This window comes from Betta splendens, chromosome 6, assembly GCF_900634795.4.
Source record: "Betta splendens chromosome 6, fBetSpl5.4, whole genome shotgun sequence".
NCBI lineage: Eukaryota > Metazoa > Chordata > Actinopteri > Anabantiformes > Osphronemidae > Betta > Betta splendens.
The window spans coordinates 6,407,190-6,433,853 of NC_040886.2; the positions used below are offsets into that span (position 1 = coordinate 6,407,190).

At 46.7% G+C, this 26,664-nt stretch overlaps 1 protein-coding gene across 1 annotated transcript in view; it reads right to left on the reverse strand.

The window, feature by feature from the left end:
- Positions 1-26,664, reverse strand: part of b4galnt4a (beta-1,4-N-acetyl-galactosaminyl transferase 4a) — a 90,368-nt gene that overhangs the window by 35,526 nt on the left and 28,178 nt on the right. The window contains exons 2-4 of the mRNA XM_029154303.3: positions 25,024-25,136; positions 6,608-6,706; positions 532-627 (exon numbers count right to left, since the gene is read on the reverse strand). Coding sequence (XP_029010136.1) covers positions 532-627; positions 6,608-6,706; positions 25,024-25,136 — 308 coding nt within the window. The remainder of the gene's footprint in view (positions 1-531; positions 628-6,607; positions 6,707-25,023; positions 25,137-26,664) is intronic.

Genomic DNA, 26,664 nt, shown 5'->3' on the forward strand with positions numbered 1-26,664 from the left:
CTAGGCTTCAGATTTTAGCATTTTAATAATGAAGTACGTGTTATGGTTACAGTAAACTTTAAAGACATCTTGTACTAAATACTACCAAATCAGTGAATGATAATAGTTCCCAGCTTTGCTCTGGAACAAACTCAGAATCGATTCTAAGATTTGAAGTCAAACTACAGTATAACGTTATTAAGCAAGCATAAAACCAACTGTATCATCATGGCTTGGCTGGAACGGACCCAGTAAGCTTCCTTACAGTAAAATGCCCCAGTCTTCATTTACCCTTTTATTATGTCCCACTTTTAAGATGAGTCAGCCAGACGTGACACAGCCACAGCTGATACAATCTGCTGGTGACATTTGTTATTTCAGAGAGCTAGTTAATGCTTTTTGGCTCCAAATGAAAATAATATTTCTTGTGTCAGTGGTTTCACGTCAAACAGCCACAACCGAGCCTATATAAAGAGTCACTGCACATTAATAAATGTTTCCAACAAAAACATGAAAGGTCAAAGGTCACTAAGTCAGCTCCAGAATACTTACATGTGGGTATAAAGGGAAGTGCAGGTTCTTTCTGAGTTGGGCTATAGAGGAGCCGCACCAGTCCTCAAACACGTGCAGGTTGGCCTGGCCCTTGTACTGCAAACACACAATCACACGACAAATGCGTCACACTTTTCAGACGACAGAAACGGGTTTGCTTTATCTACTCCGTCTATCAATCCACCACCAACCAGGCGGCGGAGAGGCGCGGCCGCCCCGGACGAGACGCGGGGACAGAAAGCTCGTCGGGAGCGTCGGGGGGGAAAGTGAACGGAGCAGCAGTTTGTCAGAGCTCATCCTCTGCTCATAGTCTGACATTTGTCTGAATTACATAGGGGAGACGCAGGACACAGCAAGGACAGATGGTGAAACCAGTCTGCCTTGGGCTAGAGTTTCCTCACACTCACACACACACACACACACACACACACACACACACACACACACACACACACACACGCGTCTGCTCACATATGTGAAACCATGACTCTCTGGTGACTTATGTGTCGACCTTTTGCTGCCTCCGAAGAGTTTTCAAATGGCAGCAAATCAAAACAAATACATGATTATACATTTAGACACACACTCGTGCTACTACATGCATGATTAGCCAACGCACGCTATATGTCATGGACTCAGCGGGCTGCCGCTGCAAAGCTGTCGCACACATTCCGTGCCCTTGAGCCGTTTCTAAGACGACCTGGTGGGATGAGAGCTGACTCCGGTCCTGTGACTGTAGCCCCAACTCTCACTTTGACTCGGCCTCAGCGCGCGGAGCAGCTGCTACGTTTACCAGGTGCGATTTGTCAAATCAATCAACGAGCAGCGAGAGGGTGAAATAAGGCACACACGCGAGGCTGCGCTCCGTTCATCGGGGGGATTAGGAGGGCGAGACAGGGCTGCCTCTCAAGGTAAACACCTCCCTGTCTTTGTCTAATCTGCATCCTCCATCTCTGGGAGGGGAGCGCCGCTGACAGAGTGTCGACAGTGTCGCGCACCTCCGCCTCCGCGCAGCCCTTCCAACAGATGGCCTGACCCGGAGTGATCCCTTCCACTGCTCTCTGGGCCGCGTACACTCGACTAAGTGCCCTGCGCCGTGACAGCAGCGCCGCAATTACAGCTCATGCATTAACCATTAGATATTTTTGTTGTGCAAACATGTCAGTCTGAACAGTGGGACTCCTGATATTAACGCTCGGCTTTTTATACGCGCGTTACACTGCTTTTTATACAATCTGGAGTTGAGCGAGGGACGAAAAATGGACATTGCAGGTTAAACAAGATCAAAAGAGACATCAGCAGAGAGACAGGGGAGACGGATGAGAAGGACGGATGCCTAAAAAGAGAGCGGCAACGCTGGAGGGGAGAGGCAAAGCAAGGTTGGAGGGATTTAGTAGACAGGGCTAGTCCCTGTGTAAATATGCCTTATGTAAAGCTTTTAATAGATTTCCTGCGGGTTGCAAAAGCAAACCTTTTTACGGCCCAGCCCCTCCTCACCCCTTCCTCTTGTCAAATAGCAGAACGCGCGTAGCTTTAAGAGTCTCTAATTATTCGCACACACACACACACGCACGCACGTACGCACGCACGCATCCCTGTGCAGCGCTGGAGACGCCACAGGCTGTAAAGTCGCATTTCTGTTGGGGGCGTTTACGTATAATTGGCTCTATTTTGTGGGTGACAGCGCAGCAGGAGACGCGGCTGCGCTCGGGCCTCGCCGCGCGGCGGAATTTGAATTTGCTTCGCCCTCTCTAGCTCGAATTCACCCCCGTTATCCCTGTGCTCTGTTAAAGTGTCTGCGCTTCGCTCCCGTTAAATCGTCTCCTTGCGAGCGCTGCTTCTCTCTCCTCTCTCGAAGCCTTCAGTCCCATTTTCCCTAAACTTGTCGACTCTCTAACTGCCTCTCTATTTCCGCACCTCCATCCGTCCATCTCTGCCTGTTGCCTGGCAAACGCTGTCAGTCCTCCAGCTTGTCTGAGCTACACTGTCTGTTCCACTGCCTATTGTCTTTTCCTGATTTTGGAAGGTGAAAGCGTTCACTTAATATTTGTTGGTAAGGAAACTCCATGTGACTTTATTGTCCTTTTATCTCAGGCTTATGGTTTTAGTGCAGGCTGTCCATTCCTCCTACAGTTGTCTCTGTCCTCTGTGTCTTCATCCACCTGCTCCTTGCCCTCATCAGTCTCCAGAGATTGACCCAACAGCCACCCCTATTTATAGCTTCACAGCAACGGAGCACCTGCAGCAGCTTTGACTGCCATTAAATGGGAGGCAAGGTGAGAGCGGCGGGGGTCTGGGGGCGGCGGAGTAATTAATGCCATCTGTCAAAATCCAGTAAGGAGGCAGGTAAATAAAGCAAAGGAAGGCAGAACGGATGATGTGACGGTTGCAAAGGAATAAAAGGGAGGAATAAACTGGAAGGCGTTCAGAGCAGGAGCGCGTGGCAACAGGCCGCACTGGCGTCGTCGACCTTCCACCGAGACGCTCGACTCCACGCACGCGGCCGCGTGCCTGGGAGTTCGTGAGCTCGTCAGCGTCTCCTCTCTCTCCCGCGCCATCGTGCAAATCAGGCTCCTCTCCCTTCATCTACTGCAGGAGTGTCTGTCTCCCCTCGTCGGAGTGCGTTCCTGCTGGCAGCGCGGCTCTGACAAACGGCTGCTCGGCACACGCAGCGACGAGGAGTCGCATCAATTAACATTGTAAATTCCCTTTGAACAAGAAAGAGTGAGACACGATGTTCCTGGCAACGGCACACAGGTGGATTTGTGGTGCAGTACCACAGAGATCTCACGTCTGGGGAATATCTGAGCTCACTGTTTCGTCTTATTACTGTTTTGATGGTTAACCAATCTACAACTTAAAATCCTGAATGAACATGCATGATGTATTTGGGAAGGTTACGACTTCAAGATTCCAGCCATTTAATCCAGAAGATTTAGATTTCTTCTGAATATCTTACATTACTCTGGTGATTAAGGAACGAAGAGAAAGTAGGTTGAGTAGGTACGTCCAGCGAGGAAAAGTGGCATTTCAAAGGTACAGAGATTTAAAAGGATAGAAATAATGAGAGCTCATCTTACATAGATGAGAGCAGCACAAAATGGAAGACAAGGTTCATATGATCCAGATTCCAGCCTCATCAACTACTGTAATGAGGGTTTGTATAATCTGCCATCTGTCCTACAATTACATGTATCCCGTCATGCCAAGGAAAAAGCACAAGGGGGGGATGGGGATGCGTTCGATGGATGCGAGGATTTGAGGGAAATGAGACACAGCAGGATTTGCTTTTCATTGTCGACCGCTCAATTAAAGGCAGGTGAGACTCCTCACATTTCTGCCCCTGGTTCGTCCGCTTGATCGCGTTGGCGTCCTGGATCTAGGTCTGCAGAGTGGAGAAGGAGAGGCAGACTGAGGGGAATGGTGCCGACAGACAAATATCACACCTTTTCTTCCGCATCCTCCCACAGTCCAGTCACTCTCGCGCGCTTTTGAGAAATAACAGGAGGGGCGAAGGCAAGAAATAGATCTCATTCCTCCACCAGCCCTGTCACGGCATGAGGTTTTGTATTGAGGGGCTGAGTGCAGACGAGGATTTGTTCACAGTTATGCTGTAGTGTGAGTACATTATAAAGCCAAACCCCACCTCAACCGCATCCTTTGTGTTTGCTCCGTAATAAAGGTACATTCCATCACCATGTTATAATAGAATTCACTCCCCTTATAACTTGGTTGTGACGACTGCTCCCACCTGAGTCATCCGTCTGCTGCACCAGAAGTCGAGACGCCCTTCACCTCCACCTGTTTGTTTTTCCGAACATTCTGATCCACTGATCCGCTCTACATCCTCATAATCTCTGCTCCCTAAACAGCACGGTCAGAATGAGGATTTGACTCCTGCGCAGCCTGCGACTTTAAGACATAAGAAATACTGACTGCTGGCTAAATATGAGTGATTGATGCACAGGTTCCCTGGATCGATGCTACGACTGGTTCTCTCTCTCTGATCTCTCTCCTGCCTCCGAGTCCTTGACATGCTGGTGTCCTTGAGTATGTCATCGCTACATGACTATGCTAATCTGCAGTCATGTCCGGATGAGTTCACCGGCCAGGGGGGCTTCACTAGCCCAGCACGGATCAGCATCACGGCACATTATTCCAAAAATATTGTTATTTACTGGATTCGAGTCAATCCCTTCGCTTGGCTTGTCCACGACTGAGCTTTTGTGTGTGCCGCTCGTCTGAACGCTTCCGCCCGCCCGCCCGCCCGCTCGCGTGACCTCTGCCAGTGTGTGACAGCTGGCATATGGCACCACTCTACGTCCACCAGCCTGAGCCTGAGCCTCCGACGGTGCCAGCTCAGTGGCCTCCCAGACCTCTGCCATCTTGGCGGCGCACCAGGAAAACAAGTTAGTTCTGGTAATTAGGACAGATATGTAGCGGGGAAGGCACGAGACGAGTTGCTGCGCCGCACGGACTCTGACAGACTTGGCTCGGGCTCGTCGCAGCAAACGCTCGGAGATGAGAGCGGAATGGATGGTTTCTAGAGATGCATCAAGCGGGTGATAGACTTCTGCTGGCTGTGCAGTACAGTACATCCGCCGAAACTAAATGTCATGTTGCTTTATGAGCAGCCTGGAATTAAGTCAGAGAAATACTGTAGCATGTCTAGTGAGCTTTGATGCTAAGCGAACTTAATGCAAAATGCAGTGCGGTCGGATGTTAAAACCTTGCGTCCTATAAATAAGAGATTATATTTGGTCAATTAAATCATGTTTAGGTCTTTGAGTGCAAAAGCATCCTGTGGTCCTCAGTTCACATACATAAAGATCAACCACGAAGCACAGAAAGGGAAGCCATGTTCCCGTCCATAATAAAGCGCCTCGCTGTGATCAGACCATGAAATCCATTTGCATTGGTGCAATTAGTCCGCATGGTTCGGATTCAGATGGCTTGTCTGGCCGCGGGCCCAGCCTGGCTCTTCCAAAGCCTCACGTGACTCCTCGTTTCCTAAGTATCGCCCTTTTAAATTGAGCCAAAAGCTCAATTTAGATTAACGCACCTCAAAACCTCAGCCAGCTGATGTTTCTAGGCTGTTTCAAACAGAGCACAAACGATCAACGTGATAACCTACTGTATGAAGCCAATATTTCAATATTAATAAGACAAAGAAAACGGAAGCATGGCCTTACAGCATTAAATATGCCCTCGAGCATGTTTGATGCAGCTTGAAAAAGTGGTAAAAGGCAAAAACAGCTCAGAAGACTACGTGTGCCATGTTTTGCAGAAGCAATAAGAGCACAAATGCAGCATTCTGGGAAGTCAAACCAATAAAAAAATAACTGACGTGACAGTTATTGCCTACATTCCATCTTATTTGGTCTGTATGAAGAGTTAAAGTCTCCACTGCGGTTAAACCCAACCCCAGGTGGAGAAGGAGTGCGTCATGAATCATATTTTGCAGACTGGGCTCACGCTCGCACAAAAAAAAGCCCTTTCATTAAACAAATTCAGAGCCACTTTTCTTATCACGCATTTGCGGCGTAATTGCTCTGTCTGCTCCTTTTCTTGCCCAGTGTGTGTAAAGTACGTCTGTAACCGAGCTGAAAAATTAGGACGAATCGCATCAACTTGTAATCTTCTGGTCATAGGTGCTTTCAAATATAACCCGCTAATGGCTCGGGATGAAATATTATCATTCTGACGCGACCATTTATCATCATACCCTTGAGGAACCTTCTGTTCTTTGGATAATAGCACTAGAAAGTGAATGGATTTCTGTTAGACTGCAAATACCAGCAGAGACAAAACGCAAGTGACACATCTGCATCTAAACTGTATTTTAGGCTAAGAAAGGACTCACGGTGGAAGTTCTATTATTAAATCTACGGCTAATCGAGATGCAAGTGGGGGGTAAGTGTGATTTGTTTGGGCGACGAATCGCACAAATAAAGCACCTGAAAGACCTCGATATAACAAACCTTGTGTATGAATAAGGTGGAAAAAACGGGATGACTAAGAGCATGTGTATAAAAGAGGACAGAAAATTCTAAAAAAAAAAAAAAAAAAGTATCACCTCTGGTTTCCATGGCAATTTCTTGTGGTGCTGACTGAGGAACTTCCGGACGCGGCTCTGGTCTCTGCTGTCAGCGCCTCCTGTGATCGGCTCGTCATCCTGGAGAAAGGAAACGAACCAGGACATGAATATCAGAATTCCTATGTAGCATAAAGAAACACTGGTGACAGGAGAACATGAACCAGTGAGTGTGGTTAAAGGCATCCGCCACACAACTAATGAGATTGGCAATATTTAGCAATATTAGCTATGGCTGTTTGTAATTCTTAAAGGCATTGAGCACACAGCTGAGAATAACGTACATCACCCAGAGACAAGCATGAGCATCTCATGGTAGAGCAGGCCAAAGCACCACATTAGGCTGCTACTGAGACCCAGTGGAGCCTCCTCGTTCACTATTCACTCCTAATCCGACGTTTGACTTGCCTGAGCCCTAATCTCAAATACGCTTGTACCGTTCACCCCGCCGGCCACGGTCACTTCTCCAGGGAGCCTGAACTCTGCCCCCCGATGTGGGATTAGCCAAGCGCACCGGCCAGAGCACTTGCAGGGTTGATGCTAACTGCGTGGTGCGACGGGCAGGACGGGGCAGAGAGGAGTCCAAGCTGACAGGAAACCCTCGAACGGGCGGCTGGGCTCCCACAGGAGAATCCGAATCACAAAGCTGTTAAATTAGTGGCAGAGCGTTTAGCAGGGGCGCCTTACAGAGGCATGGCTCCTCTGAGACAAGCTGGAGGGTCTCAGCACCCCTGAAATAAGGGGATTTTGACGAAGACGCCGGCCTTTGCGGAAGAATCAGGGGAAGAGCAAAAAGACATTTTTTAGAGAGAATGAGGCAGAGGACACTGAGCTGTCCAATGCCAAGCCTTTGATTACTTTTTTTTTAATTTCCAAGGGAGAAAGATGAAAGAGGCCAAAGAAGGTAATGATGAAGAGTGACAAAAGACTCACTTTCTTCCTGTGTAGTGTGTGATGCTTATGCGTACCCAAAATAACATGGACGGTAAAGAGCATAACGTTAATACAGCATCAGCTGACGTCTTAGGAGCACAGCAGTGAAACTCTTTGCTTTACAGGTCGCAAAAAGCACCCCTTTGTTTTAACTTTAAAGGCTTAAATCAGTCTTTTTTAATGTGGATTCAAGGACTTTCTAAAGTTTTAGTTCCATTGTTTGTGTTATAATCCTTGCAGTTCTGCTTTCACGTTCACACTTTGCACTACTACTGGGATTTTTTTAAGGTGTTGTTTTTCTCGTTGTCGCTTCGCACTTGTAGTAAAGTCCAACCCTTGCACAGAGTCTGTGACACTGAGTCTGTGGTTTGTGAGCGAACCCTGAGCCAAGAGCTTCTGCCTGTAACCGAGCAGATAATCAGCGCTCACTATTAGAACAGGTGCGATGGCTGTTTGGACGGAGGCGACAGATTACGCGTGCAGCCAGAGGATGTGATCTGTGGTTATCGGCCGTCACATTTTTAAAGGGGCGGTGTTCTGGAATCGAGCGTTCTGCTTTGACCGATGACTCGCACGCGCACCCCTTTCGTAAAGTGCTGCCTCAGCCCGACCCAACGCTACGTCTGCTCATCGATGCAGTACTAAGCGGTACAGTTAAAGTCATTGACCTGAAGTTGCACTACATCCTTCATCAGATGCATGTCTTTCTTCTCTGTGGCGTGTATTGACTTTACACTTGGGCTAAAATGTTGTCCACATTGTCATTACTTCTGGTGCTGTACAAATACAAGTCGTCCTTTATGTTGCTCAATCTCTAGCTTTGAAGCAGCACCAGGCCCAGAACTTTTCTACCACTGATAATTAAGGTTAAAGCTTAAAGGCCCTGTCAGATGGTCTCACATATTATACAACAAAAGAAACTGTCAATCACACACATTTTCAAACACACCAAAGAGACTTAAAATTTGGTGTGATTCTAGGGAGCAGCAGTTAATGAGATCTAAACTAAACTTTTCTCTCACACACACATTGCAGGTTTTGACCAAAACCCATCAGAGCAGTGGGCGCTGGGCTCCCGCTTGCTTCCTCCCAGCCTCGCTACGTTCACCCAGTGCCACTCCAGCCTGTGACCTTGCCAATCCTGAGCCCGGAGGAACGGGTGAAGCCAGCTTCCTAGAATACCAATGAGCTTAATTAATCTCTCTCTTATTAAACATAAACAAGTGCAAGTCTGCAGGAAACAGGGAGTCTGCTCTTCACCTGCAGCCAAACGAGCTCAGCTCCCAAAACTCCACAAATCAGAATCTAATGTTTAGTGACCTGCTGTTAGTCAGTTCAAAAACATGGAGGAATAAAACCTCATATCTGCTTTTGTTAAGAACCACTGCACTACCACTACTACTGTACTGTACATTATGCTAATTATCCCTGCATAATAACAATGCATTGCCTTCCATTATTCATCCTGCCATCCTGCTGAGTCAACAGTAGCTTCTAATGACTCATTGTTATCATATTAAAACGTGGAGCCATACACAAAGACGCCCAGATGACATTTACTGCAGCCTAAAGCCGATGATTCATCACCAAATATGAAAAGTGATTGTGTTTCTCTGCCCACAACTGTTAATATTGCTACATCTGAGCTGGATTTTCCGAGTGTGCATCAGACAGCATCGAATGGGAGGGTGATAATACATCACACTGAAGATGACAAGATGGCACCTGTTGTGATGCACGATCTGACAGAGCTCAGCGGGAAAAATAAGAGGTTGAAATTAACAGGCAGAGGCAGAAAGGGGGGAATAAGGTGTAAAACGTGGCCGACTGGAGGCCGAGGCTAAGCAACACAACGCCAGACAAATGAACAAAGACAAAACAAAACACAGTGCCTGGTGGAGCAATCAGGAGGAAAAAACAGCCCCGCTGAGAGAAAACCTCGCTGTGCAGTCTCTCGCGTCGGCCCCGTCTCTAAAACCCCTCCTGGTGCAGAGGAAGTGTGAGCCAGACTCCCACACCCCTCACTTTACACAGCGGAGCAGCGTGCGCTGGCTTTCAGAGCTGCACCACGCGGCTCAGCGAAGCGGCACGCACCCGCCGCACGCTCACCTCACGACTGGCTCAACAGGAAATAACAGGAAAGAAGGAAAGATATGAGCAGGAACTGAAGGTGAGCTGAGAGTCGGGGCTAATTCCTAACATAACACACTGGAGCTCTCTAATAATTGCCTGGAGTTCACAAAGGGAGCCAAAGGAAGGAACGTGACTGTGAGACGACTATTTCAAAAGATGGCATCCAAGGTTCTCTTTGTAACTGCGGGATGCCATGTGGAGGAAAACTGTGATTTTCAAGGCACTCCACAGATTACTGAGAGAACAGAGTTAGATAAAATAAAAACTCACACAAGAGCCCCCCTTTTCTTCCAGATCCTAGTTTGGAAGAGCAAATATGGAGAATATCCAAATTATTTTCAGAGGGCTGTTTCTGGGATTCATGTGAGTCCCTGGATGCTGTTATGAAATAAGAAGACTTACAAGAGTCATGGTAATTATTGAAATGTTTTTCAGCATGACCCACATGCACCTGAGCTCGTGCGCCACACCACAAACACGTGCCTTCCCGCCACCAACCTCAATGGAATGAAGTCCTCAAATAGCATCGACAATAAAAGAAATAGCTCCTTCCTGTGCGCGGTGCGGCGGTTTAATCACTCCTGCATCATTCCGCATTTCAAAGGATATCATTTGTTTGATAGCCGGGAGAGAAGCAGAGACGCGAGTCAGCCGTTGACGCACGAATGCAGGTCTCTGAGGAATAGTTACTGTTCTTCTAACAGGAGGTTAGTCCTGTACGTAATTGCTATGATATTTAAAATACAGCAAGTTGCCACAACCAGGAACAAGGCCTCCTTCAGTCGAGCTCCTATTGCACACTTCACGCGTAAATTGAGCAATTAGTGTCTACAAAGTTGTTAATTTGCTTTAATCTGGGATCGTTTGGTGCCTTTCACAGTACAGCGCATTGTTTGGGGAAAAAAAAAAAAAAAAGCTTGGAAAGCCGCCCGATGGAAGACGAACACTTTGATATACATCTGACGCTGGCACATCAGCAAACACTGCTGCAAGGGGAAATCTAATTTTCGCCTCGGACCGGCGTTCGCTGGCGTCGTCTGATACGTTTGTCCGGCGAGGGGTCGAATAAATCTGCGCCTGGATGCGGTGCATTTCAGAGCGAGCGCGGCTTCGCTTCCCTGGTATCGTTACATCCAAATCCCTCATAACAAAGTAGCTGTCACAGCTGAATAGAAATCAGCCCAAGTGCATTCTTACAAAACCACTGTAGAACAAATCCCAGGCAAAAAGGGAGGAAGCGGCGCAACTATTTTTGTCCTGCTGCTTGCATTATTCATGTAAGAAATTACATGCCGGTCAATGGAACAACAGCAGAAAGGCTGAGGGAGGAAGAGAGGGAGAAAAATGGAGCATAAATAAGGGACGGCTGCAGTCGATAATAGGAGTGATAGAGTCAGTAGCTCCAATTCATTGCTTGAAAGATTAATGGCGCAGAGATGAGTAGAGCGGGGAGACAATGAGACACGGAGAGGAAGAAGAGGGACAACGGGGGAGGGAAGGGGAGAGCCTGACGGATGGAGAAAAGAAAAACTGCAGTCGAGAGACGACGAGCCGCTTTGCATGAGCACCAACAAAGTCCTGATGTGGAGCGTGATTTATTGATCCGGGTCTGTGACAAGGTGTCAGGGTTTCTATCATCCACGCGTCGGCGTCGATACGGCGCGCGTCCGCAGACAAAGGCTGCGAGCAGTCGCGCCGTCTGTCCGGGGATCAGTTGTGGTTTTATCTCTCCACAACTCAGGTTCCCTCATTTCAAGTCTTAATTTGGCGTCTCAGCTTATCAAAGCCAAATGTATTTATCCCCTGAATGGGCTGTATGCAAAGAGCAAACTGGACTCTATGGATATTACTTATTCTGCTGCAGGATAGATTGGAGCGAGAGAGAGAGGGAGTGCAAAGTCCTCCAATAGATTGGAATCTTCACAGTAATTAAAGCTGTGTGATAGGTTCATTGGTAGAGAAGGACAAAGGTGGCTTTAATAATTCTAAATGTTCTGTAGGTAAAGTCAGGACAAGAGCAAACCACTGCCCCCCTGGGCTTCCTGTCCAGCTCATAACTGATGGGCTGTGATGTGGGGCAGCTGGCGCGCAGAAGAGGCAAACAATCAGCTGCCAATCATCCCCGACCCGTTTGGTGCTCAACGCGACCTAATCAGCGCCGAGCCTGCTGCGTAGAAGATGAGGCCGTCAGACAGAGACGGAGGCGCCAACAAACAAACACACCAACGGGCCCGTTGATGTGCGGCAGCATCACCATCGGGACCTGAGCCTTGATTTGGCGGATTCGACATATTCGCAGCATTGCGGGGTCAGACGTGAGAAGCATCTGGCGAGTTTGCCCATTTTTTTCACGCCAGATGCCTCCAACAGCAGGTTCAGATGGACCGTGGCAAACTGAACTCGTCTGCTTGTGGAGAATATCTGCTGGACGCAGACCCTGGTCCCGGCCACTGAGAGAAGCGTGTCCTGCTGGAGAGTTGCTCCTTTGGTTTCCTTTCTTTTATCCGTGCACCCTGTCAGTAGGTGAGCTCGTGCCAGGAGTCTCTGTTTTGTCCGTCTTGCTTTTCTCACATTGAAGCCAAAAGAAAAAAAAAAAAAAAAGAAAGAAATCTCAGGACTCAAATCAAATACACCGCTATAATAAAAACTACCCTCTCCCTCCATCGCCTCCCAAAGTAAAAGCACAGATGGAAGAAACTGTAAGATAACTAACACACACGTTATTATATCAAAGCAACGCAGAAAAACCTGGGACAAATATGAAGCACTCTGTTGAGTCAAAGCTCTAAAACAATGACTAACCTAAACACACAAAAACATGTGAGTATGCAGCTGTACTGCTACTACGAACTAAGAACCTGGCTGTAAAGACGATGTAAGCGCGCAGACTGTTACCAGCCGCTATGTTTCACCTTCTTCCTACGAACCAGCACATTCACCAGTTCTCCACGTGCGACGTGCTCTTCGAGGAGGGAATCGAGCCAATTCCTTTTTTTCCATTTGTGCAGAGCTCTGTTCCCCGCCTTTGTACTCGCACCCTTCCATCCCTCTCCTGTCCAGAGAGACCAAGCTCGATACAAAACCAGTCCGTCCCCCGACCAGACGCGCGAAAGGCCACTTATCATGTAAGCTCTTTAAGTGCTCGCAGGAATGTTTGCCAACCGCTCCATTTCAAGTCTCCTTAAAGAGCCGGTACGACCACAACCTACCCGGGATTACTGGAGGCAGAGTAAGTAACTGTCCATTAGAGCGAGCTTAGCTGTTTTATCCCAGCTAAGGAGAGGCTGAATTTTATTATTAATACCTCAACCACACAAGAAAGGAGGACTTCTCATCCTGTGCCATTCTTTTCTCCTTCGCCTCTGCATAAACGTGCCCTAAACGTCCCCGTCTCTCACTTCAGACACAACGCCTTCCCCTCCCTCCCACTTTCGCCCCTCTTCCATCCGCGCGTCTCCACGTTGCCTCGCATCCCTAATTCCCTTTGTCGCCACGACAACAAGGCAGCCAAGGAGTAATTAAAATAGCCCCTGCCGCTTTGTGTTTAAAGTCCCTGTCAGCCCACCACGGCCTTGGAAGCGCTCGTTCGGCCTAACAGCTCTATCGCGTTGCCAAGTCCCGCTGCAAAAAAAAAAAAAAAACAGCACAAACCGAGGGCTCATCTGTGCAATTGTATTAAAAGAAAAAACAAAAAAAGCCAAAGCTGTCGGGGAAACGCCGCGCAGGTAACGCTCTCTGTTCCTCCGCGGCAGTCAGATTCCCTGACAGCCATGTCTTCTCTGGGTTACAGGTTCAATAATGTGAGCCAAGCCCTAAAAATAAGACAAAAAATTCAACCGAGAATGGAAATGTCACAATAGTTTGTGCTGAAGCACTGACAGAGGGAACACCGTGTGCCTTTCTGATGGCGGCAGCCTGCTTTCCCCACATAAAGGACGGGCTCTGTCTTCTCCGTCGTGTCAGCCACCTGTTAGCCTTCTGACGGAGCGCGAGTTGTGTGAGCCATTTTGTACATATCTAAAAAAAAAAAAAAAAAAAAAGCAGCGCCCCGTGGATAAATGACAGCATGTTAAGTGCCCGCTGATATAAACAGCACATTTATCCTCCGGTGCAATATTGTGACATCTGTGCTGCTTTTCCTGCCCTCGCGTTCACATTTCATTATCCTGTCTGCGACCTCTCTGACATGGGCTCTATTTTAGCACCCACGTAGCGAAGCCGCTGCCAGCTCGGCGGCACGCACGCACGCTAGCCGAGATGGATGGCAGCGGGAGAGCTGCCATGAATCTTCATCATGCTTCGTCACCGGGCCCCGGGCGGCTTCTTTGCACATCTTAGCCTTGATGCTCGCCTCATTCCTTCACCCCCCCCACCCCCCCACCCCTTATTGTTCCTACCCACTGGTCCGCGCGTCCACCTGGAAGGAGGCGCGGGGATAATTTATAGCTCATCCGAGGGCACGGCATTCTCCTCTATTTACAGCACGCCCACATTGTTCTGGAGCCGCCATCGATTTCGACCAGGTGCGTGGGTTGGACTTTTGTCTACCTGCAGGCTTCTCCTCAGATCATGACATGTACCGTACCAGCGTACAGTACCGCCACCTATAAATCTGTAGGAGCAGTCTTGAGGACGCCCACGCGCTCTATGACAAACACAAACCCCTGTCGTGAGTTCAACAAATTTCATCGTTGTACGAAGAGTCTGATCTTTCCATGATTCATTTAAAAGCCACGCCTGGCACAGCATGGGATTATTGCATCCTGAGCTTCTATCGCATTGCCGCAGCTTCCTGCGCCAGCGGAGGACATTGATTAGTTGTGACTCAGTAGCCACTCAGGGTCAACTCTTTCAATCTCACTTTGTCTGTCTGTCTCATCTTCGCTCCTTCTCTCGCTGTGTCCATCACAGCCATATTCAGCCCGTGTCCACCAGCCTGCCCGCCTACATGAAGCCATACTATTCTAGGAATCGTATAACGGATCATTTAACAAGTACATTATACAGTCTCTCCTTTATGGCTGTGGGTGTAATACAGTATATAACAGCATATATACCATTCTCCATCCACACGTCAACATTTTGAGAGTCATCATACAGTAAATAGTTTACGCATGAATATATGTATGTACCTGTATGTATACATTTACATTATAATAATGATTGTAATTGTTATACAATAATAATATTAGTTGTTATTGTGTTGCATGGACACTATAAAATTTGATGCTCTTACAGAGTCACCAGAAATATTTTTCAAAATAAGGCAGCTCTGAGGCTGTGGTCTTGATCACTGTGTCTCCACTAAAACTTGAAGAAAACATAATAATGTAACATAATAATACAAAAAACATTTCTAGGCATTCTTCTATTCTGACTGCTCAACTCTGTCGCAGCCTCACTCACCAAACCCACAGAGTAACAAAATGGCTGCTACCAGACTGACTGACAGACTACGTTTCCAGAGGCTGGACCCAATTACACAAAGGTTTGAACTTAAAATTGCTGAAAATGAAAGAACCCACACTCACAGGCCACTGTATTAAATAAACATGTACAGTCTTATTAAATCCAACACTGCAGCTGTGCCATTACTTATGCTTTTAAAAACTCAGTGTTTAAGTCGAAGCTGTCAGAAAGGCGATGATGCAACTATATATTTATGATTGGGGTCTCAGTGGGTGGAGTTGTCCTGGAGTGTTTTACCTTAAGATTTTGGCCACCAGGAAGGAGGGGCCAAAACATTAGCGCAGCATGACTCCAACAAGCAGTTCTGTCTAATAACATGGAAATAATTCCGTTTCAACTGTACCGTACAAATTCAACCATGTCCCGCACCCTCCTGCAGCAAACAAATGCTGTAGTTTTCCACACAATTTTTCCACATCACTCAGGTAAAATGATCCAATCAAGCAAACACTTGTGGGGCTTTTGTGCTGCACACGGCGATGCACGCGAGATAAATTGAAAAGATGGAGGATTTCCAAAGGCTTGCTGTTTTAGTGCGTTTTTAACCACTGCAGAAGTGCATCGCGCGACAAACACACTTCTCACTGTGCTGCTGCAGATTTTAATTGCCATAAAAATCTGGCTTGCAAATCGCGAGTCTTTATTATGCGTTTGCCAGCTTCCATTCTATCCATTAAGCAATTTATTCCCGCAAATGAAACGTTAACCTCATGCACATCATTCACTTACTTTTGCATTTATTAAAGCAAAATAAAATGTTTTTTGATGAATCCTTGTGACCCTTAGAGTGAGTTGCAGCAAACAAGCATCTCTCAGCTGTGGCCTCACGCCTGTGGGCATGAGACAGAGGGAGGGCAATTGTAGATATTGCAATATAAAGTGACATTGTATTCCTGTTTCAAAGGTAAAAATGCACCAGTGAATTGAATGTGTCCAATTTTAACATAAGCCATTAAAGGATGCAATGCTCCAGGGGATGCAGGGTATGAGTTTATGTGACCAAAGAAGCTAAATCGGATTTGTTAGGGCAACGTCCCAAGTTTTGGGAAGTGCAGTTGACATTGGGATAAAAAGTGACAAACAGATGTGAGATGATGGAGACGTGTCAAAGCCCACAGGCTGTGACTGCTTTGAAATGCTTCAAAGGCAACGATTAACATTTTTTTTTCCAAATCTTCAACCATCTGGTGAAAAATTGTAGATTTTCTCTTGTGTGGATTTAAGCAGCTGGTGATGTTTTGGAAAAACATTTTTTGCTCCATGTCATCCACCAAAAAATATCAAGACGCTAGTTAGTGTTTATGTTAAATGGCCGCTTGAGTTGACAGTGTTGATTTTGTACGGTGTGTTTTTCTTTAAAGCTTCTCTGTTGTCTGTGTTTAGAGACTGCAGCTTATTTACAGTAAGTGTTTGTCTTGTTATTGCCTTGTCAGCTATATCACTTGCCTTTACAAAATGACTCATCAAGTGGTTCAGATGACGGATGAACATAAAAACGGACAATCAAGAACCTCTAGGTTCTTTTAAAAACCTAAGCCTCATGCCGTAGTTCTACGGTTCTGATGTATACTGATAATACAAGTGAATAAGACTGAATATCACTTCATGACGGCACCTGATAGGCTCAAAGTTAATTTGTGGGGCAAGTGCGAAAAATGGGCAAATAAAAGAATCGGTGTGATTTTGATAAGATGATGGCACCATGATGTCATCACCATGACCAGAAAGCAGCTCTTCATGTGTCATAGCGCTAATTTAGTTCAGCAAACCTTTAATCACCTGCAGTGGCCGGAGACCTCGTCCTCCTCTGGTATTTTAATAGACAAAGGGACACTTGCTTTAACTACACCATTGATTCGCTGGTTGCAATTAACATAGTTTTGCCCCTGTCTGGTCAGGAGCGAGCTGAAATAACAGATAAAAATTGGTTTTCTCCTGCCAGCCTCCACCTCACAGTGGTCTGAAAAAGGGCCACTGCGGACACATCCATGCTTCCAAGCCAGGGGCATTTACTCCAGTGTCGATAAGCCCGAAAACTTCTACTGAACCAAGTGAGGAAAAATCAAGGCAGGGGTTGTTTAATGACAGTATAAATCCAGGAGGACGTTTAAGGGAATTGATACCCCGACAGTAACAACAGAGCCAAACAAAGTGCTTCAGAAGCGAGCCCTGTCTGCTGCTGCCGCGAGATTAATAGACTGCTCGGTCGGCCTGTTAAGGCCATTACCTCAGGAGGAGAAACATGAAGAATAATCATCTTTTTATCTCAGTCACAGTCATTGTTTAAGTCCGAGCCAACCTTTTTTTTCTCCCCTCAAAGCGCAAAGAGTTGTCATACTGTATCTACTGTGTGCAGCTCCACTGCAAACCCCAGTAAACAAGACCTGTCTCATTCACCAGCAGCCCACAAAGACGTTTAAAGGTCAAACTCAAACTGTGGTTTCTATGGTAATTGGATCATTGTGATCTGTAACTGTAAAGTGAGGCGGGTCACAATGACTAAAACATTATAATGTATCATTATACTGATACTATAATGAAATGATACTAAATGGAGTATTAATGCAAATCCAGGCCATATTACTTCCCTCAAACCCGTAAAATGTGTTCTAGGCATTGGAGGGGGATGAGGAGGAAGACGCAGAGAACCCATGCAGCCAACGGGGGAGAAATGATGAGCGGAGGATAAATGGGAGGAGGATAAAACGGTGAATTCCTTTATATTATTCGCTCTCACGTGCGTCTGCAGTCAGTATAATCCATCACCGCCATCAACCGGCGCTCATTTGCAGTTCGGTCTGTTTCTGTTTGTTTTGGCGTTGGTTCCTTTTAGTCAACGCAGAAGGACCTTTCTCAGATCGGACAGCTAGTATATCACAGCTATTCACCACGGCTGACAGACAGACGGTCCTGTAAACCCTCCAGGTTTACAGTTCCAGCTGTTTGTATTAGTGTCACATCCTGCTGACTCATCATTTACCCACTAGGCATGTTCCATTTCATATTTTTTAATTTGAAAAGATTTCAACTACGAGTAAATAGCAACTGTTCAAATATGTGTAAACTATTGTTTCTGACAACAGTGTTCCTTTATAGAAACTTTTAAAATATATTTTTTTGCTATATTTAAATATTTAATTTATATCTGAGTAGTTAATGGTGACTATACACACCGGACAGGGTCGTTTTCTTTTAAAATCGGAAGGAGAGGGTTGGTAGAGGAAGAGGTGACACCACCGCAATAACAAGGCAAATACAGGAGTTGAAGGGAGGAAGCTGCGTGAACCACAACCGGCGGATCAGGCAAAGGTCCAGGGGTGATCAATCAAAAGGCTCCAAGTGTCTGGCCTCTGCCTGAACAGCATGGGGACAGCCGAGATCAATGAGGAATGAACCCGGTGGCTGCTTCCCCACAGGAGACAATGCATTATAGACTGGAAACAAACACTCCATCAGCAGAGGGGGAGAAGAGCTGGAAGCCAGGAGAAGTGAAGGAGAAGCGAAATGACAACCTGCGAAACGGTCGTCACAAGCCCTCACGGCCGTGAACGAGAGCCACTCGGCCCACGTGTCTATGCGCTGGTACGGGTTTTGAGCGGCTCTCAGATAAAAGAGTGGCGACTTTGTAAAAAAGAAAAAAAAAGAGAGAGAGAGACACTAGGAAAACAGCTGGGACCTATAGAAAACTCTCCAGAGAACCCAGAACTAAAGCAAAGCACAAAATCCCCTCCAACTCTTCAGCGATATGGCACCTGCTCCAACTCTGCCAGAGACTGATGAAAAGGGGGAACGTTCCCGCGGGAACGCAGACGAGTTTTCTCCTCCTCAAGCGCGGACGAACAGCAACACAACGCGGCTGCATTTTGCTTCCAATTCAATAACTCACGTCAGACCCTGGTTCATCTGCGCAGCGATGTTTCCCCTTATCTTATCACAGGAGCTGGAACCCGGGTGGAAGATTTTGGTGGAGGAAAAAGAGGCAGGAAGCTTTCTATAATTCGGCATCTTCCACACGGCTGCGATCCCCTCTGTTGTTAACTGTCTCTTTATAGAGAGGAAGAGTTTAATATTGTTTAATATACACACAAAAACCTGCACATATACCTTTATAATTACCGATTCTCCACTTACAACACTGCAGATCTTGTACAAATAGATCTGCTTAATTCCAACGTGAGCAAAGCTACAGTACAAGTATCAATGTTGTTGTTGTTGTTTAGAGTTACATGAAATGGGCATCGAGAGCTATGAGCAGTGCCATTTAATAAAATCTATTTCCTCACCACAGAGGGATTATATGTGATGATCACACAGGAGCTGCAATAAAAATAGACATTTACCCTCATTTCCCACAACCCGGCATCAGTCTCCAACTCCTTTTTCTTTTTTTTCCCACGAGGTACAAAGGGGGTAATTCAGGAAGTTAATCATCCTTCCTTGTGTAATTCAGTCTAAATGAGAGATGCCTCCTCGGCAAATGCAAGCTGAGGGCGCCGTGCATGCGATGAACGGCGTTCGCCGCGGCGCTGCCAAAGCCGGCTAGCCATCTGGAGGCTCGCCATCGCTGCTTCAGCAGAGCAAAACGCAAAATGTATTTGTGGCGCCGTGACTTACAGCTGCCTGTGTTCTCCTGTTTGCTTATGTAGCTCTGAAGTCACATGAATATTTGAAATGGTGTGAAAAAGGATGCTGGCATTTATTAATCGACCAAAGTTCCATTATGTAATTAGAAAACACCACACAGTCTCGTTAATCTGCTGTTACAATGTTAGGACTCTTTTTTTATATACATTTTGGATGCAGCTGGTGTAGTGGAGGCAATTTGTAGCCCTGACTTCGCAGACCTCCATCAGCGCTGCACCTTGACCACCCTCAGCAGGCATCCATCATATGAGTGTAATAAACAGTAGAGAGGGACCCCACGGGGAAGATGGGGTGGAGGTGAGAAATCAAAAACAACGTTGTGTTTTATGACCTAATGACCTTCACCCGGCGGGGCGAGTCTGGCCCCAGCGTGGAGCTAAGCAGCAACGGCAAACAGCGAGCCGGTAACAGCTTAGCACTGACCGCCGCTGGACCCCAGCCAGCTGGTAGGAGGCAGAACGAGAGCTCAGAGAGCTCAGACGGGAAGATGATAGGGATATTTGAATAAACCTGCACGCTCAAGGAAATGCATTGGTGTTTCTACAGTACATGTGCAACCAAGGCCTGAGAGGTGAGAATCCTGAGCTGAGGAAACAAAACCTGCACAAAACCTCATATGACCGACACGTCCACACCCTCAAGTCTGAAACATTAGCATGGAGAATTCACGGTTATCGGAAGCGTGCAGCAAAATCAAGTTGTTTGAAGTCAAATTATGAACCTAAAGCATATAAGGGATGCATTAATTATTATACAGATAAGCGCCGCTGAGTGTTAATATGTAAATTAAATCCTTTATACACTTGCAGCCCTTTGCTTGACTTTACTTCAAAACTGAATAAGTTCATTTCTACGGTTGTATATAATTCAACTCTTTTGGTAAAACACAGCTGAGAACAAACGCGGCGCAGCCTCCGAGCTCCTAGCGTAGCGCGCTAACGCCGATGTACCAAACGCCTGAAGGCAGTTTCTACTCGGCTGCCCGCAGACCCGATCAGCCAGAAGGAGAGAAGCCACTACATCACCACCTGGTGTCTTTTTGTTAAAGGCTGTGATTATTGTTATTTATATGATAAATAAATCCAGATGTTACCTAGAAAAATGAGTGATGTCACTGATCCCCCTGGTTAAAAGTAAATGTCAAAATGAGCGAATTAGGCTGTGACGCTAATCCCTGTGTTTGGATCCATTTACAGATTACTTTAAGCCTAATTCCCGGGTAGCGGAAACAGCATCCAAGCATTTGACTGTGTTTATTTACTAGTCGCTCCACGGGCTTTACTCCTCATTATTGTCAGAGAAAAGTCCCCGTGGCAGCTTTAACGCGGCCTCGTCTTCCATAAACCACTGGCAAGGCCGGAGCAACGTACGGGCGCCATATTTACAGCCCCGAAAGCAATTGGAGGTTAACAATGAGGCCTGGCTGCTGCGATTTATGGACTGCCGTAAATCCCCCCCCCCAATGATTAAAGCCTCCGCCAGGTGAGAGACAACGGTGCAGCCTGTCCTCCCAAGCCTCTTGTGAAGCATCTCCATGCGTTCGCCGGGCTCGTATCATCTCCACGACCTTGTCCTTTACAGCTACAGTCCTGACTGTCATATTAATGAAATTAATTACCTTTGTTGTTTTAAGACGCTACTCTCAGATTTTGACTGTACAGACGTGGTGGAAAGTGAGCTTTACAGTAGTTCAGTTTTATTGCGTTGCCGTCAACAGGAAGCGCAGGTGGAGCAGCTGGAGAACACAAGCCGCGTTTCATTCATACGGTATTAACAAACCACACACAAGCATCCCCAATCGTGCGCGCACCAAACGGCGCGGCGACAAAAACACACCTTGATTTACTTAACAGAGTGAGACTGTCAGACAAATTGGTAATCACCTGGAGGTGGCAGCCACACAAGCGCACGCCGCGAGAGCTGGGAAAATCTATTTCAGCCGGCGTCCTGAAAAAGCAGGTGGCCGGGAAGATATTCGGCGTCTTTCAAAGACTAAAAACACCCTAACGTCGGTTCCTATTATCAGCAACCCTGACACGCGCCGTTTCAACTGTTTAAGCTGCGTTTTTAGTCCTGTTCGGGCGGAGGGAGAAAGGTGCAGAGGTAGACATTTGCTGCTCGGTAGCAGCCTTTTCACGGCGGCAGAGACGAGCGTAATTACTTCCTCCACAGAAGCTCCTGCTCCTCATCTTCTCACCTCACCCTGCTTCTGATTTCCTCTTGTTTCCTTCGATCAAGTCGCGCCCCCCCCCCCTCCGTCCCTTTGTGTTTGCCTCCACCTGCCTGTGCTTGTCCTGTGTTCTAACATGCCCAGATTAACACCGCCTGCGTGGGGTCTCCGGAGGCGCGAGACACATTTGCGCTGCTTTTTTCGAGAAGTTTGTTCACCTGTGGCACCGTCTGAGAAGTTACAAATGCAGCTGTTCTGCAACACAAGACATGACCAGTAGATGGCAAATACGAGAGGGGCCCTTGGCCTCCCTGACAGACATAACAGCACATTAACAAGCCTAATTCCTCCCTCTCCATCTCACACACGCCCGTCTGCTGTTGAACGCCATATTCGACAAATCAAGCCGGGAAACGCGGACTGACTGCGGCGTTGACCTTTGCCACTGACATTTGTGTGAAGGCGTGCCCTCGCCGGGAAAACCTTTAGATCGACCGACGGTGTCAGTTACTGTTCAGTATTTCGCTTGAGAATTTCCCCGAGATGCTGAGGCGGAGGCGGAGGCGGAGGCGGAGGCGCGGTTCAGAGGAGCTCACACGCCTTCGGAGGTTGAGCGACGCTGGAACAGTGCTGGTAAATGGTCATTTGAATTATAGATAAAGAGAGCGAAACGGCAGAGTGTTAAGGGGAACCACGCGCACACACACACACTTAAAAAGGACAGGACGTGGTGCTTGTTACGCACAAAGCAGCATTGTATATAACCACAAAAGTTGTCTTACGCTCCAGAGATCGTAAATCCAAATAAGCGCATCCTGCAGCGGGGCCACTTCTATCTGCTATATTGTAATTGTAATGATTTAGAGCGTGTTTACTGTCCAAGTATGAACACAGTTCATTTAAGTGATCATTATTTGAAGCAAACTAAATCCATCAGCCATCCTGCGGGGAACGAATGATGAAGGGATGCCATTAAAATTCATAAAAAGCACGCTATAAACCTCCTGATACGTGTTAGTGGCTTCAGCAGAATGCTTACGGTGCAGGCCAACGTCTGAGCCTCAGCGCACGGGACTCACTCATCCCGGGAGCCGCTTTGACTGTTCCAGAGGAGACCCTCTAATGCTATCAGGCAGGTTTGGAGTTTTCGAGGAGGGCCGCTCCCAAAAACCCCCCGCCAGCTCGCCTCCGCGACTCTTATCTCCTCGAGCACATTTCCGAAAGCCTTCAATTAAATCGATTTTGAGGACGACTGCATTTTGCGGAATAAGATATATGGTCCTTTTCTTTTGGCCAGTCCCCTGGGGTTGTCAACAGTCGTACAGCCATTTTGTAACAATTTGCTTTTTAGCTGTATTTGGGCCTTAAAATTCTGCAGCCACAGCTCGTGTGTGGCCAAGTGCACGCTGTATGTTGTGTATTGAAGTGTATCCTGCACCCAACATCGCAGTCTGGCTATGATATACTGTATGTCTGATGGAGATGTACAGTGTTAATGCCTTAGAATAAACTGTGATGTGACCGGTAACTCGCTCTAAACGCTGTGATTCATCTAGATTCGCGGCACATCCAGCGGCTTCTCAGGGGCTTCCTTAAAACAGCCGTGCATAATGATCCTCCAGCAGGCAGAGAGGTATTGAAAATACCAATAACTGTGTCTGATACAGCTCATTAATCTGTTGTTTTCCTACGTCCCTCGTTCTGCCGGGACTTAGCCATTTCTAATATTAAATATTTTACAAAGCTTAACATGCGGCGAACGTTAAATTACTGTAGATCGTCTGCCTGCTCGACTCGATTCTTCTGCACCTCAGGTAGTTTCACTGATTTCTGAGCCTCGGGCAAAATAACAATTCAAGGCAGACGCGGTGGAGAATTCTGGGATGGAAACCTGGGTACAACTAAGGCTGAGTAAGGCGAATATAATAATACATTACTTGCCTCACGGCCAAATAATTAGGGGTGAATCTTGAGAGATAAAAAAAATATATATCTTTTTACTTTCCTAAAGTAGCTGTAAATATGATTTGCAAAAAAAACATCACTGGTACAGTACAGTACATACATTCTTATGTCTATACCCACCTAAAGACCCAAGAAACAAAGAAAACCTACAGGTCCTGTGTGTATCTGACCTTTGACCCCTGGTCAACACATCTCGATTAGTAAGGTATTTATACTCAATCAATTTTACCAGGTGTTTCAGGTCAGTTGGTTGTTATTGGATGTGTTTTGATAATAATCACCAGTTGGATAACTGGTTGGAAACAACAGGGAGCCTGTCGTTTCAACACGCAGTTGGAACTAATGTGCTCAGCGTGTCCCGCAGTCTTCGGAAATCATCGCTTTGTCCCCAATTGCTGCACTTGACCCTAAAATCCACCCACTGTCAGGAAAAGTAGGAGTTAAATTGTCAGACTGTCGCATGTACCGAGCGCTAATGATCCCTGGCAGCGGTCCAAACCTCGGCTGTTGGGTTCCTCCGTCTAATTTCACGTCTCTGGCCATGAAAATGATTGCAGATATAAATGCTTGATGAGAAGGTAAAATTACACGCTGTATTCACAATGTATTTGGAGACGGGAGCCTCCAAGAGAAACATTATTAATATTCATTGCAGTAGGTGGGCTGAGCTGCAGATGAGGATCAGTTAAAAGGGATGGAGAAAGTGGGAAAACCCGGAATCATAAAATGCGATCGCAGGTTCCTGCTTTAGCATTAGCTCATTCCGTGAACGCCTCTACCTGCATCCAGATTATTTTGCTTCATTCCTAATCTTTTTCTCATTACGGAGGCAGTTGATTGTGTTTTGGAAAACTAATCTGTGGGTGCGTGCAGAACAGAGTCCAAAGCGTTTGATGATAATTAAGATCCAGACTGTGATTGTTAGAGCCCTGATGAGCGTTTCTTTTGTTTTTTCTTCACAAACACACTGACACACAAACATTGTGCTGCTTAGTCAGAGGCCTGTGGGTGAGTTTAGGCTTTGGTGGGGGAATGGTGAGAGAGAACAGTGCAAGAATGGCGGCGAGGACGAAAAAAAACTCACAGCCGCGTCGTCCTCTCTGCTGTCGCTGGTGTCCTCACTCTTGTGGTGACCGGCTGAGGAGCGAGCGTCCCTCTTACGGCTGGCGTCCGTCCCCTCCGTCTGTCTCTCTCCATCTGCGCCAAGGTGAAAAAAAACAAAAGAAAAACATGGACACTGCTCAAAAAGTCAGCAAGCACTATTATAATCGCTACTGTCATCATCATCCTCATTGTCTTCTTCCTGATCTCCATTGTAATTATCATCATTAAATATCATTATTGTCACTCTGATCTCTGCAATAATTGAGATAATTATAGTTGTGAATATCTTCATTACCATCATCATCGTGGTCAACAAGCCATTGTGGTTTTTTTTCCCTCCCGAGACTCAATGATACACAGAAAAGGAAATTAGATGGAAAAATTTAATTGGAAATATTAAAACAGACAAAAGGAAAGAGGGAAATGAGGTGAGTTGGGAGAGAAAAATAAAAAAGATCGACAAACCGATAGACGTAGAGAATCGCTTCTCTCGCTGCCAAGTGGAGCTTTTAGCTCACTGTCATGCTACAGATGGATTATGGGAGTTGTGCTGCACAAGGATGACAGTTGCCTTGGCCGGGAGAGAGCAAGCGGAATTTAAATACGCTCATTACGAATGTGTGTGTTTGTGTTTGTGTGTCTGTGTGGTGAATATCTCTTACAAAGCATATGGTCCGAATTGCCAACTCCCCACAGTGCCATCAAAACACCAGCGCATACGCTGTCACGGACAAGACGGGGCCCGGTTCAAAGCAAAGAGAACCTGGGTATGTGAAGTTACAAGGACTGAGCGGATACACAGAGTTCATATAAAGGGAATCTACACCTTATTCACTCCCTTCTATTTTTATTTGTATCGCACAGTATTCAAACCCACAAACGCACAACAAGCTCAGATTGGCGGCCGTAAACTCCGGCAGCTGTGCCACCGACTCCCTCATAAAAGCCCAGAGGAGGGTGGGACATGGCGGGGACCCCAGATGCATTAGTGGGAGAGTGGCTCAATACCGTGTGGTGAGTAAGAGTGGCTGGAGCGTGCACATGCGATGACACAAACACACAACCACAAGGGGATGGACTGTGATTAAAAGACAGAATGGGAGGGGACGCTTGGCTATAAAGCATAATGAGAGCTAATGGTTTTCCAATATTTCCCATTAACAATGAGTCTGAGTAGGCTGAAATGGGTGAGAGGTGTGTTGGGCAAGTGAGTGAGTGAGTGAGTGAGTGAGTGAGTGAGTGAGTGAGTGAGTGAGTGAGTGAGTGAGTGAGTGAGTGAGTGAGTGGTGTCACAGAGGTGGTCTCCTCATTCCTCTGCCTGTCGTCTTGTCTGTCTCCTTACACTCCCTCTGCAACTCTGCTGAGTTCAGGCGACCAGAATAAAAACCACCTCCTTTCGCTGAATAAATGAAACAGAGGAGAGAACTAGTGCGGAAGTTTCTCATTTTATTCCTCTTTGTGAATAATTGAATGCTGCATTGTGTGTCTTCTTCTCTTTTCCCCAGATGATGAAGTGCACTGGAAAAGTCAACCCAAACCAAAGATATAAATAATGAAACACAGAGCCTGGAGACGGCGATGAAGCTTTCAGTACTGTACAGTAGATGCTTTTTTTCATGTC